Here is a 13537-nt window from a genome sequence, read left to right as displayed (position 1 = left end):
CTCCCATCCCCCGCTGGGAGTGCCCCTGGGATTCGGGAAGGACGGCCCAGCTCCGGGAAGGAGCCTCAAAGCCTGTCCTGTCTCCAGTGCATCTCTCTGTCCTCAGAGGCCCCAAGCTGCCGTCCAGGCCACTCAGGACTCTCCAGAGGATCTGGAAGCTGGGCTGGGGGCTGGGTCGGGCGGGGTCTCCCCTCACGGGCCCTCCCAGGAAAGGCAGGCACCCTGGGAAGAGGGGCTCAGAGGGCCTCCTGTTGCAAGGATGCTTTGCCGTTGACCTGTCGGCCTGTTCTTGACCGGCTTCAGCATCGCATCCCCCGAGCCAGGCCCCACAGACTCTGGAGTCCCATACATGCCCCCAGGGTGACTGTCCCTAGCTGGGGCTCTGAAGTCCCGGGTCCAGGCAGTGTCCAGAGCACTAACCCGGCTCTGATGAGTCCTTGCTGCCCCCCAGGGCCCCTTCATGCAGGGCGCATGCCGGGGTCTGCGAGAGGGGGGCCCTTCCTCTAATGGTCACGTCCCCAGGCCAAGCCCACCCACCTGCACCAGCTCCAGGCCCTCAACCCCAACCGTCAGGAAAGGCAGACACGCTTCTCAGAGACACGGCACCTCAGCGGGGCCACCCAAACAGTCAGGAAAGGCAGACACGCTTCTCAGAGACACGGCACCTCAGCGGGGCCACCCAAACAGTCAGGAAAGTCAGACACGCTTCTCAGAGACATGGCACCTCAGCGGGGCCACCCAAACAGTCAGGAAAGTCAGACATGCTTCTCAGAGATACGGCAGCTCAGCGGGGCCTGTGTGTTTCCCGAGCCATCTGCCTTTTGCGTAACCCAACGAAGCAAAGTTCCAAAGTTCCATCCCAAAAGTCCCCAGGGGTCACCAGACAGTTTTGTAAACAGGAGATATTGCAAGTTTGGAAAAATCGGTGGGACCAGGCTTCCCAGAAATGGTCAAACCAGAGGGTTTGTTCCCAAGTGTCCCGCCTTGACCTCCGCAAAGGGAGGCCCCACAGAGAGGGCGGTGGAGGCCAGGCTGGCATGGTGGGGGCAGGGCCTCTCGGCAGAGTGAACCCGGGTTTCTTGGACAGTGGAGTTCAGAGTCCCAGGACGGCTCGGGGACACCTGGCTCCTGTCACACTTGCATCTCCCCCTGTTGGGGCTGAGCCCGCAGGTTAGCGGGCAGGGGGCTAGGCCCTGGGAAGGGAGGGCCCTCACCACCTGCAGGCCAAGCCATCCCTGCAGGAACAGGAGAGTCAGTGGAGGCTCGGGCCACGCTGTGGGGAGCATGCTCTGGGCCTCACAGGGCTGACTCTGGGCCTGGGAGGACCCGCCTCCGGGTCTGAGCGTCTCCCTCTGGAGGGAGACGAGGCTGGTCTCAAGGTGGACCCGAGCCAGGCCTGCGCCCCAGGACAGCCGGTCCACCGGGCGTCTCCGAGGAAGTCTCCTCTGGGATGGAGAGGAGCAGGAAGCTGACAGAGAGGAAACATGGGGAACAGGGTCTGACCGCCCTCCTGAGAGTGGGGCACCCTCGACTGCACCCACGGTCCCATGGAGGGGACACAGGAGCACAGAGGGGTGTGGAGGGGCCCAGAGCCAGGGACTGGTACTTGCAGGGTCCCTGAGGCCTCCAGGGGCCAGCCTGCAGCAGGTGCAGCCCCTGCCCTCCGGGCCGCAGGGTGGGCTCCATTCTAGATGGGCCCTCATGACAGCCGCCGTGCCACCCCGACAGGGGCCAGAGCCCCGAGGAAGGTCGTCCCAAACTTCAGGCAGGACAGCGTAGCTCTGGCCCCAGGCTACGTCATCACCACGTGGGGGTGTGCCCTCCAAGACGACGCCCAGAGCAGGTTCTGCGGGGCCTCCACGGTGCCCGCATCCGAGAACGGGACAGCCCGGGAAATACCCCGCAGGAGAGTCTGAGGGAGACACAGAGGGTGCAGGGTGGGGTGCGTGGGGTTCTCTCCAGGGACCTTACCAGGCCAAACCCGACACCCGGGCATGCAGGGACGGAAGGAGAGACCGGCAGCCAGAGAGAGAGAGAGACCCAGAGATGGAGACGGGGACTGAGACGGACAGACAGTGTCCCCGGGTGGACTCCGGGCTGACCACTCTGTGCGCTTGCTGTCCCCTGGGATAGTCAGCGTGCTGGTGCCCGCGCGGTGCTGAGCGCGCTTCTCAGCACGTGTCCCCACATGGCACTTGGCACCCCAGGGGAGCTGGTCTCCCCAGGAGGCGGTGCTGGGCTCCCCCGCCCCTGACAGAAGACCCGCAGTCCCGGCCTCCCCACCCGGGCCCGGCCCGGCCTTGTGGACCTCGTGAGGCCACCGGCCCTGCCCCGAGGGTCTGCCTAGCCCCCTCCCCGGGGGGCGCAGTCTGCTCGCCCACTGTGCTCGGGTCCTCCCAGGGCTCTGCGCTCTGCCAGCCCTCATTCTCAGCACCAGGCGGAGGTGACGCCTCCCCCCACCCTCGCGGGAACGCTGACCGCTCCACTTCCGCCCCCACGAGCCAGCGCCGCGTCCCTCTGCCTTGGACTCCATTTCTCCGTCTTTTCCCCTCTCTGCTTTAAACAGAGAAACGCGGGAGTGGAGCCTGCACGCAGGACCCTGAACGCGCTGACGCAGGGTCTTCCGAGGGCAGGCTCTCTCTGCGGGGCGGGCTCCCTGCCCCCACGCGGCCGCCCTGCGCGTGGAGCCGGCGGGGACTTTGGCCGATGCTGACCATGGCCGGCTGCGTCCCACCACCGCTCGCCGTCCTTGGGCTCCTGGCCCTCCTCGCCCCACACGCCGCCTGGCCGACAGGTAGGTGCTCTCGGGCAGCGGGTGGGCACTCGGGGGCTTTCTCTGGGAGCCGAGGGGCCCCGGCAGGACCAGGGTGGTCTGCGTCCAGCTCCTGGTCTCAGTGCTGTTTGTGACGAGTATGTTGGAAGTAAACATGTCCTCTGGGGTCCCCAGGGGCTCAGACAGAGCTAGCCGCCAGGTCTGGGGCTCAGGACAGGATGGGGCACAGCTTCCGGGGAGTCCCGAGGGGACCCCAGCCCCTCCACAGCCCCTGCTCAGGGCCCCTTCCCCCCCACCCCAACCTTCCTATACTAACCTCTGAACCCAAACCAGCGACTGCAGATGGGGGACCCTGGACCCCCGCCGCCCATGTGGCCATGATGCCTCCCCCCAACTGGTGGCCAAAGTCAGGTTGCTGGGAGTTCAAAATACACCCGACTGCACAGCTTTAGCACAGAAATCAGAACGCAAATTTAGTTTCTTTTAACAATCATTGTGTGTTGAAACAGTAGTATTCTGGATCTGTCAGTTAGATAAGTATATTATTAAAATGATCATAACCTCCTCATGGCCCGAGTGGACCCAGGAAGAGACGCCCGCCCAGCCTAGGCCACCCTTGGCACCACTCGGAGGAAAGAGACACAGTCCCCGAGGGGACAGGGCCACTGGTAGAGAACCTCCTCCTGAGATTCAGTCACTGCTGTCAGACTGGGGTCTGGAAACGGCAGTAATCTCGTGTCCCATCCACCTCGATGGCAGAGACGTGGTCTTTCTCAAATGGTGCTCCTGTCTAAACCCGCGGGCCAAACATGGTAAAAGGAAACCACCAACACACAAGGAAACAAGACAGCCGTGAATCTGCGGGAAAAAGAATAGAATCAGACCCACGAAAACCTTGCTACCAGGCAGAGAACACAGAAGACGTGCAATACAGATACGAGGAGGAAACAAGAGACATCAAGGTGCTCAGGCAACGTGAAAAGGAATCGGAGAGGACTTCTGGAATGGAAGTGTATTCGCTTGACTATTCACTTTATTTATTTATTTATTTTTTGACTATTCACTTTAAAACCCAGTAAGTATGGATTTTAATATATAAAACCCATTAAATATAAAGTGAAAATAAAGTATTCACTTTAAGGTATATTCACTCTAAAATCCATTAAACAAACGAATCAACACAAAGCATTTGGAGAAGAGTTCTCCTTCACAGCAGAATGCCAACAAGTAAGGACAGAAGAAGGTAAATTGGAAAGGTGTTATTCCACAGCTAAAATGGTAATGACTGATTCAGGAGAACTACTTCACTGATGTGGAAAACGTTCGGCTAAAGACTGTTGGGGAGGCAGGACATCACGTCCCAAAGCATCTTCTCACCTGTGGACGCCATCTATGCAGTGGCCCCTAAACTTCATGTTCTCTCAGAACCTCAGAGTGTGACCTTTAGTTGGGAATAGGGTCTTTGCACATCATCCTCAATTAGGGAACGTGAAAGTTGCTCAGTCGTGTCCTACTCTCTGCGACCCCATGGACTATATGGTCCATGGAATTCTCCAGGCCAGAATACTAGAGTGGGTAGCCGTTCCCTCCTCCAGGGGATCTTCCCAACCCAGGGATCGAACCCAGGTCTCCCACATTGCAGGCAGATTTTTTACCAGCTGAGCCACCAGGGAAGCCCTAAATCCAATAACCACAGTCTTTATAAGAAGGTTCCACACAGTCCTCCCTGACGTGGCCCTGGTCCCCATATTTCAGAATGGTGCCTAGAGCTCCAGCCATCACATCTGTGTCCCAGGCAGCAGGATGAGGGGAGGGAGAAAGCAATGGCCAAGGGCCACACCAGTTGTCTTTTTTCAAGAAGGTTCCCAGGAGGTGCAGCCTGGGCCTTCTGTTTGCATCTTGGTGGCCAGCGTTCAGTCACTCAGCCTCCTTTAGCACCAGGAGAGTCTGGCCATGCAGCCGTGTGGCCAGCTAGAAGTGGAGGGCCCCCGTCCTGGCAGAGGATGCCCGGAGGACACAGCCTGCTCTCCGCCTCGTCCTCTCAGGCTCCCGCCCTCCTGTTTTAAGCTCTGTCCTGCTCATCCGGCTGCACATGGAGGGCTGGGGCCCGGTGTCGTCAGGAGCAGGAGGAAAGGGCCACTCGCGGGTCTGCATGCCATCGCCTGGAGCCTGGCCCCCGGGCCCCCGGGCCTCAGCCCCGCTCACTGAGGCACCTGCACTCCCGTCTCGCCCTGCAGTCTTTCTTCCTGCATCGAAAGCGCACGAGCTTCTGGCCAGGTGGAGGCGAGCCGGCTCCTACCTCTTGGAAGAGCTCTTCGAGGGGCATTTAGAGAAGGAGTGCTGGGAGGAGATCTGCGTCTACGAGGAGGCGAGAGAAGTGTTTGAAGACAAAGAGTCCACTGTGCGTATCCCCGCCACACACTCACCTGCTTTCCCATGACTTGCTGCCTCGGGGGGTGTGTTCTCCAAGAGAGACTCCATTAAGGAACCTACTCACCTACTTGGGAGGTTGATCTAACCCAGTTGTACAGACGAGGAATCGGACACTGCAGGGAGTTCACTTTCCCCAGCCTGTCAGTGGGGCACCCCGAGGGCAGCTCAGTCCTCCTAAAGTCCCTAAACTCTCCCCTCAGATTCAGCAAGCTAGCACCCCGAGCAGCCGGACTCCTCACAGAGGTCGCTCAGCCTGTCAGGACTCACAGAATTTAGTACTTTTAATAGAGATGAGGTGGTTTCAGTGTACCAAGAACAGCACAAAAACCCTCCTTAGGACGCGGCCTCAGGAAGAGCACCTCTCCTAATCGGCACCTTGGATCAGAAGGGAAGACACGTACACTAAAGACCATGGCCAAGACCTCGCCCGTCTCGGTTACCCAGAGGCTTGCCAGAGGCAGACAGAGGGGCTGAATTTTTGTGCGTAAATTCTCAGAACAGCAAAACATGTAATATGCTTTACATATCAAGGCAGCAATATTTAAAGTTGATTCTGAACAAATGTTGACCTGTTTCTTGAATACACACACACACACATATATATATTTTTTAGGGGGCTTCCCTCGTAGCTCAGTAAAGAATCTGCCTACAGTGCAGGAGACCTGGGTTTGATCCTTGGATTGCGAATATCCCAGGGGAAAAGGCAACCCACTCTAGTATTCTGGTGTGGAGAATCCCACGGACAGAGGAGACTGGCGGGCTACAGTCCATGGGGTCACAGAGTCAGACACAACTTAGCGATCAGACCACCACCACATATATTTTAAGGTCTGTTTATTCATTCATTTTTGGCTGTGGCGGGTCTTCACGGCTGCAGTGAAGTTCTCTCTTGTGGCAGGCGGGCCCCCTCTCCCTTGCGGTGCTCAGGCTCCTCGTCGCAGCGGCTCCTCTTGAGCACAGCTCTGGGCTCGTGGGCTCAGCAGTTGCGGCCCGAGGCTGCCAGAGCACTGGCTTAGTCGCTGGGCACGGGGGCTTAGGTGCTCCGAGGCGCGTGGAATCTTCCTGGGCCAGGGATGGGACCTGTGTCCTTTACATCGGCAGGCAGACTCTTTACCATGGGACCAGGGAAGCCTCTCTTTAATATATTTTTTAACTGCTTTAAAATATATTTTCTCAGATGCCCATGTATAAGAAAACTCCTCTGAAATAGACTATCTTTCATAGAACTGGGAGAAACTTTTCATAGAACTGGTGAAGGGAAAGCTGGGCTCGTCCCCTGAGGCTGCAAGCCCACTCGAGCTGTTGGAAGCCGGGAATGGTGTGCGGCCTGCTCATGCACTTACCTCCAGGCTTTAAGTCTGAGTAGTCTCCTACCTTTAGATTCCCTGCCTGAAAACAACACCTCCTATATGCAATTTGCAAATTTCCATCATTGTTGAATTGGCTTATAAAACAGAAAAAGGAGTGGGAATTTCTCACACCTGCATCCGGCACTTGCGGAGTGGGGCCCTGGAGACCACCGGGGTGGGAGGCGCCCGGGGGGCCGTGGGGTCTGCGCTGCATCTCAGCTACTGACACTTTCCCTTCCCCAAGTGGGTCGCAGCAAATCCACACCAAGCAGCTCGTGGAGCACACGCTGCGGTGGATGTTCAGTCGCTCAGTCCTGTCTGACTCTTGTGACTCGATGGACTGCAGCCCGCCAGGCTCCTCTGTCCATGGGATTTCCCAGCAAGAATACTGGAGTGGGTTGCCATGCTCTCCTCCAGGGGATCTTCCTGACCCAGGGATTAAACCCGAATCTCCTGCATTGCAGGTGGATTTTTTACACTGAGCCACCTGGGAAGCCCAGAACATATATTAAAGAGGGCATTAAGTAGCTGTAGCTTCCCAGGTGGCTCAGCTGGTTAGAGTCTGCCTGCAAAGCGGGAGACCTGGGTTCAATCCTGGGTTCAATCCCTTGCTTAGAGAATCCCATGGATGGAAGACCCTGCCAGACTACAGTCCATGGGGTCACAAAGAGTCAGACATGACTAAGCGACCTCTCTTCACTTAAGTGAAGTAGATGTAGAGAAGTTCATATTCTCGTTTCAAGCAGCATTTTTCTACTAAGTGAGCAGAGTCAGCATTTTCTTACCTTCAAGCTCAGCCGCAGGAGAAGGTGGAAGAACAGGTGTTTGATTTCTAACACCCTTATGTTCCCTCGGACAGGATGAATTCTGGAGGACATACATGGGTGAGTGTCCCCTGCACCCGGCTCGCCGCCTCCTCTGCTTTTTGCTTTGATGGGAGGAAGCATCAACCCCGCTCTCCAGGGCTGAGAACTCAAGGCCAGAGGATTCCCAGTGCCCAGCCTTGGGCTCCTGGACCTTGACCCAAAGGAAGGGCTCCCATCCGTGGGAGAGGGAAGCTCGCCCCCTCCCCCAGCTCCCGTAGGCCTTGTGCTGATGGCCAGAAGCCGATTAAGCTGTGGAAGGCAAGGCTTGCGGGTGCTATTTGGGGACCACGGTGACCGGGGGTCTCCAGGAGGCCTCTCGGCAAGAACATGGGTCCTAGAGGGGCAGGTGGACTGACTGAGCCGGGGGCCTCAGGGGGTCACCCACGAGGGGCGTCCTCTCCGCAGGCGGCTCCCCGTGCGCCTCCCAGCCTTGCCTCAACAACGGGTCCTGCCAGGACAGCATCCGCGGCTACGCCTGCACCTGCGCGCCGGGCTTCGAGGGCCCCAACTGCGCCTTCGGTGAGCCCCGCCCCTCCCCGGGACCCCCGCCCCTCCCTCAGACACCCTCCCGCTCCCGGGACCATCGGCCCTCCTCCGGACCCCCGCCCCTCCCCCGGACCCCGCACGGGGCTTCTTTCCCTGGACCCCCGGCCCTTCCCCGGGACCCCCACCCTTGCCCCGGGACCCCCGCCCCTCTCCGGGACCCCCGCCCCTTCCCGGGACCCCCGCTCCTCCCCCAAGGGCCCGACTCCTGGGTCGTGGGTGCAAGACCGTCCTCAGCTCATCACCTGGTGTCCCTTAAACGTTGCGGGTTGGGGCGGCGGGGAGCGGGGGTCAAAGCAGCCAGAGACCCCTCCATGCAGAAGTGAACTCCGTCCTCGATGATAACGCAGAACCTGCCTGCGCTCTGCTCCACCGGCCTCCCTGAGAGCTCAACCCGGTGCTGGGAGGAGACCCCAAGTACAGCGCGCAGAGCAGGGTTCCCAGCTTCACCTCACACACGTCCCCTCCCCATCCCGACCCCCACCTTGAAGAAGCCCCTTAAGAAATCTGGCTGCCGTGGTGGGAAGTGAGCCCACAGAGGGGCCACGAGGATCCTTGTGAGGGGCCCTGCGGGCTCCCGCTCCGCTCGTTCCTGAAACTGAATGGAAGCGCTCACATGAGCACGTTTGGAATGAAAAGCCAGAGCCCCACGCTCAAGGATAGTTGTTCAGTTCAGTTCAGCTCAGTCTGTCCGACTCTTTCGACCTCATGGACTGCAGCACGCCAGGCCTCCCTGTCCATCACCAACTCCCAGAGCTTGCTCAAACACATCCGTTGAGTCAGTGATGCCATCCAACCATCTCATCCTCTGTCGTCCCCTTCTCCTCCCACCTTCAATCTTTCCCAGCATCAGGGTCTTTTCAGATGAGTCAGTTCTTTGCATCAGGTGGCCAAAGTATTGGAGTTTCAGCTTCAGCATCAGTCCTTCCAATGAACATTCAGGACTGATTTCCTTTAGGATGGACTAAAAAGGGTACTTCAGAATGGCTGTTTCCAGGGTAACATTTCTGCTTTCCCCTTCTTCTCCTTTTAGCTGAAAGCGAATGTCACCCCTTGAGGCTGGACGGGTGTCAGCACTTCTGCTACCCGGGACCAGAGTCCTACACGTGCAGCTGTGCAAGGGGCCACACACTGGGCCAAGACCGCAGGTCCTGCCTCCCCCACGGTGAGCCTCCCCCCCGGGCCTTCCTCTGCAGTGACTCTGAAAGCCTACTTCCCCTGCTGCGGCTGGTCAGGGCCAGGGAAGGGGGCTTCCCAGCCCCTGCCAGGCTCCCTACCTGCTCCCCCCCACCACCATGTCTGAGAGCAGGTATGGAATCCCACCATATACACGAAGTATCTCGACCTAATGGGCACCACAGAGTAGGCTGGGTCAGCGCCGCCGTCACCCCACCACCTGCCCTGGGAGGCACTGACCTTTCTTTCCATGTGGCCGCCACAATGAAGACAGGTGTGCGTGTGGAACCCTCGGTTCTGAGTGCTGCCAGAGGCCCCAGCGAAGCCAGCAGAACCTTCTGCCTTTCCCGTGGCAGGTAAGAGAAACACATTTTAATCTTTTGTTACGTTTCACCCGTCTGTCATCTCTCCTTTCTTTGATTTAGGTGAACTATCTACAACCTCCACATTGCACTTCAAAGCACTTTCTCATGCTGAACTCACAGCTTCAGTGTCTTATGTTTTAACTTAGCAACACACGAAGTTATGTTGACCCTTCTCCCAAACTATTTCAAGCACTTTTACGCTCATCTGCTACTTTGACCAGTATTTTATTCTTTTCTTGCTTTTCTGGTAACTCCACAAAATAAGCACTATTTTTAGTAATACCACCAATGTGGGTTTGGTTTTACCTACATTTTGCGTTTTCCTTGCATCCCAGGCCTCTAATACAGATCACCCCATTCTTCCTTAGCTCTGTCAAGAGAAACACCACGTTGGCCACAGACCTGACTTAAATTTTCTAGCAGCCACGTGCATAGAAAGTGGGTGAAATTAATTCTGATGATGTGCTTTACTTACCTCAATACGTCTACATATTATTTCAACACGCAACGAATAGTTTAAAAGCTGAGATATGTGCGTTTCCTCCTTCTACCTAAGCCTCGGCTCTCGGACGTGCAGCGTACAGCATTTGTCACTTGCAGCACATCCTGGCTTCGACCAGTGGATCACAAGTGCTCAGTAACCATAGCGACCATCACTTGACAGAAAGCTTTACAGGTTGCTCTAGCAACCGGGCTGCGCTCGGCCCCCTGTCCGTGCGCATGCGCACATGTGTGCAGGTGCGGAACGCGTCTCCCTCACCTGACGCTTACACGCGGGTCCAGCCAGGTGGAAGCACGTGGAGGCCTGGCGGAGCGACAGCCATAGCTCAGTGACCACCAGGACTGGAAGGGTCGAGGGTGGGGAGCTCAAGTGAGGGGCGAGCCTGGGGTGGGGCTTGGTCTCCCCGGAACTGTACCTTTGCTGACTGCCCGCCCCCAACCCCGCGCATCCTCGCTCATCTCTCCCCTTCTCGCCCCCACCGCCCTCCGCGCGCTGACGGGGCCTCAGTAATGGGGGGTGCGCTGGGCTGGCTGGAGGGTGCGCGCCCCACAATCTCAACCACAACACTGTGCTGCCCCAAATGCTGCAAAGGCAGGCTAACTCTTTCTTGTCTGTTCTGGTTTTTAAAGGTAAAACTAACAAATTCCGAAGGAAAAGACTTCTGCGGGGGTGTTCTAATACAGGACAACTTTGCGCTGACAACAGCAACATGCTCGCTATTGTACGCGAACATCAGCGTGAGAACGAGTGAGTACCTTGTCATTCGGTTTTATAAGATGGCGCCGGAAACAAAACTATCCTGTGTAGAAATAAAAAGAAGCCTTTAATCTAGAATTCTTGCTTCTAATGAAATACAGACTCGGTTTAGCTTCCCTCTGGTGAGATCACTCATACAGGCAAAGCAACAGGGACTAGCTAGCGGAATTCTGGGCACAGCACGCCGGCAACGCGGAACCTGACAGCCGAGGACTGGGGCACTTAGTTGGACACTGAAGTGGAGCACTCGGACCTCCGTCCTTGCGCCGGGGCTGTGTTGTGAACTGCTCCACAGTGCTCCCTAGGACCCGCCAATATTGAATGCATTTTTACCCTCCTTCCTCAGACATTTTTCAGTCACCAGCCCATCAGCCTAGAAAATGACTCCTGAACAGGCAAGTCTGATTCACTCCCAGAGGTTCTTCCTAATTTCTTCTGACCTGTTCAACCTGCCCTTACTGAGTCCCCGCTGCGCCCCCAGGACGCCTCACTTGGTTTTGCAGAGAAGAGTGTGGGAGAGGCCCCCGCTGGGGCGCTCCGGTCCCTGGGCAGCGACGGCGCAGGGCGGGCGGGGACGCGGGGGAGGCGGGCGGAGTCGCCCTGAGCCCCTGCCCGGCCTCCTTCCAGGTTCCCACGTCCGGCTGCACGTGAGGGGCGTCCACGTGCACACGAGGTTCGAGGCGGACACCGGGCACAACGACGTGGCCCTGCTGGACCTGGCGCGGCCCGTGCGCTGCCCCGACGCCGGGCGGCCCGTCTGCACGGCCGACGCTGACTTCGCCGAGCGCGTCCTCCTGCCGCAGCCGGGCGTCCTGGGCGGCTGGACACTCCGCGGCCGCGAGATGGTGCCCCTGCGGCTGCGGGTCACGCACGTGGAGCCCGCGGAGTGCGGCCGGGCCCTCAATGCCACGGTGACCACGCGGACCAGCTGCGAGCAGGGCGCGGCGGCCGGCGCGGCGCGGTGGGTGGCGGGCGGCGCGGTGGTCCGGGAGCACCGGGGCGCCTGGTTCCTCACCGGCCTGCTGGGCGCCGCGCCCCCCGAGGGGCCCGGGCCGCTGCTGCTCATCAAGGTCCCCAGATACGCGCTCTGGCTCCGCCAAGTCACTCAGCAGCCGAGCCGAGCCAGTCCGAGAGGCGACCGTGGTCAGGGGCGTGACGGGGAACCGGTGCCGGGTGACCGCGGTGGGCGGTGGGCGCCGACAGCCTTTCCTCCGGGACCCCTCGTCTGAACTGAGCCCACAGGAGGGAGGGAGGCGCGTCCAACAATAAAAGTGGACCCCGAACAGTGCTTTCCTGAACCTGCTGGGGAACCGGGGTTCAATCCAACAGCATCGACTCTGGGTTGGGGGGGGTAGGTGCACAGCGACCTCCCAGCTGTACTTGGGGCGGGGGGCGGGGGTGTGGAGGTCAGGGACCCGGCAGCGCGCAGGGGAGGAAGGCGAACTAGGGCCTGTGCACGGCCCACGTCAGGGGCGGGAGCAGGCAAGCAGTTCTGCGTGGAGGGTCCACCGGCCCCAAGAGGGCGGAGCGGCCCCGAACCTGCAGCGTCCACACCAGGGAGTCCCACCCAGACTGCAGCCGCCCTCCCCCACAGACAGGAGCCGCCAAGCGACTGCAAGAGCGCGTAGATGGCTGTGCTGTGTACTTCCGCCACCATATCTAAGCCAGGAGGTGTCTGCCTCACCGAGGATGGAGCGGCCCTCACGGCTGAGCTCCGCGGACGCCAGGGTGGGACCTTGAGGGCAGGTGGGATCCAGAGGCTCATGCACACCCGGACCCACTGCTGGGGAAGGGGGGATTGTTTTAAGGGTTACAACTGTGATGTATACATTCTTCTGACAGGAAAATCGGTAGGATTTCAGTCTACTGTTCCTCCATTGCCTTCCTTTGTTTTTGCCAAGGTCCTTTCAGAGAAATGGGCCAGTGCATCTGCAGACTGACCAAAAAAAGTTAATTCTTGGGTTCAAGTGTAATATCAGAAATGAAAGAAAGTGTTTTTGAATTGTTAGACTTAAAAATCTGAATTGTGTTTAAACTCACAAAGTGCGGTGATATTCTCTTCAAACTAAGGCCATCAGCTGCCCAGGATTTGAAATCTAGCAAAGGAGAACTGTGGTTTTACATGAATCAGTTCAGTTTAGTTGCTCAGTCGTGTCCGACTCTTTGCGACCCCATGAATCGCAGCACGCCAGGCCTCCCTGTCCATCACCAACTCCCGGAGTTCACTCAGACTCACGTCCATCGAGTCAGTGATGCCATCCAGCCATCTCATCCTGTGTCATCCCCTTCTCCTCCTGTCCCCAATCCCTCCCAGCATCAGAGTCTTTTCCAATGAGTCAGCTCTTCGCATGAGGTGGCCAAAGTACTGGAGTTTCAGCTTTAGCATCATTCCTTCCAAAGAAATCCCAGGGCTGATCTCCTTCAGAATGGACTGGTTGGATCTCCTTGCAGTCCAAGGGACTCTCAAGAGTCTTCTCCAACACCACAGTTCAAAAGCATCAATTCTTCGGCGCTCAGCCTTCTTCACAGTCCAATCCTCACATCCATACATGACCACAGGGAAAACCATAGCCTTGATTAGACGGACCTTTGTTGGCAAAGTAATGTCTCTGCTTTTGAATATGCTATCTAGGTTGGTCATAACTTTCCTTCCAAGGAGTAAGCGTCTTTTAATTTCATGGCTGCTGTCACCATCTGCAGTGATTTTGGAGCCCCAAAAAATAAAGTCTGACACTGTTTCCACTCTTTCCCCATCTATTTCCCATGAAGTGATG

General features: G+C 58.0%; 1 protein-coding gene across 2 annotated transcripts; it reads left to right on the top strand.

The window, feature by feature from the left end:
• The first annotated feature begins 1046 nt into the window (after positions 1–1046).
• On the top strand, positions 1047–12046 carry PROZ (protein Z, vitamin K dependent plasma glycoprotein). 2 transcript variants are annotated; one of them, XM_045162519.1, is made up of 9 exons: positions 1047–1170; positions 2567–2794; positions 5011–5174; positions 7415–7439; positions 7827–7940; positions 8998–9129; positions 9411–9496; positions 10637–10754; positions 11391–12046. In XM_045162519.1, exons 2-9 carry the CDS (start codon positions 2707–2709, stop codon positions 11990–11992), a joined length of 1329 nt encoding a protein of 442 aa, XP_045018454.1. In that variant the 5' UTR covers positions 1047–1170; positions 2567–2706; the 3' UTR covers positions 11993–12046. The 2 variants fall into 2 exon arrangements, with proteins under 2 accessions (XP_045018454.1, XP_045018455.1); XM_045162520.1 differs by lacking the exon at positions 1047–1170 and having other exon boundaries at positions 2475–2794.
• Positions 12047–13537: the final 1491 nt, after the last annotated feature.

Source organism: Bubalus bubalis, chromosome 13 (assembly GCF_019923935.1).
Source record: "Bubalus bubalis isolate 160015118507 breed Murrah chromosome 13, NDDB_SH_1, whole genome shotgun sequence".
NCBI classification, from domain to species: domain Eukaryota; kingdom Metazoa; phylum Chordata; class Mammalia; order Artiodactyla; family Bovidae; genus Bubalus; species Bubalus bubalis.
The sequence above is the reverse complement of the archived record's forward strand: the minus strand, read 5'-3'. Positions and strand labels throughout refer to the sequence as shown.

Coding starts and splice junctions, on each gene's coding strand:
- PROZ (XM_045162519.1), top strand. CDS start 2,707: ATGCTGACCATGGCCGGCTGCGTCCCACCACCGCTCGCCGTCCTTGGG. Junction 7,440..7,826: donor ATTCTGGAGGACATACATGG/GTGAGTGTCCCC, acceptor TCCTCTCCGCAG/GCGGCTCCCCGTGCGCCTCC. Junction 10,755..11,390: donor GAACATCAGCGTGAGAACGA/GTGAGTACCTTG, acceptor GCCTCCTTCCAG/GTTCCCACGTCCGGCTGCAC.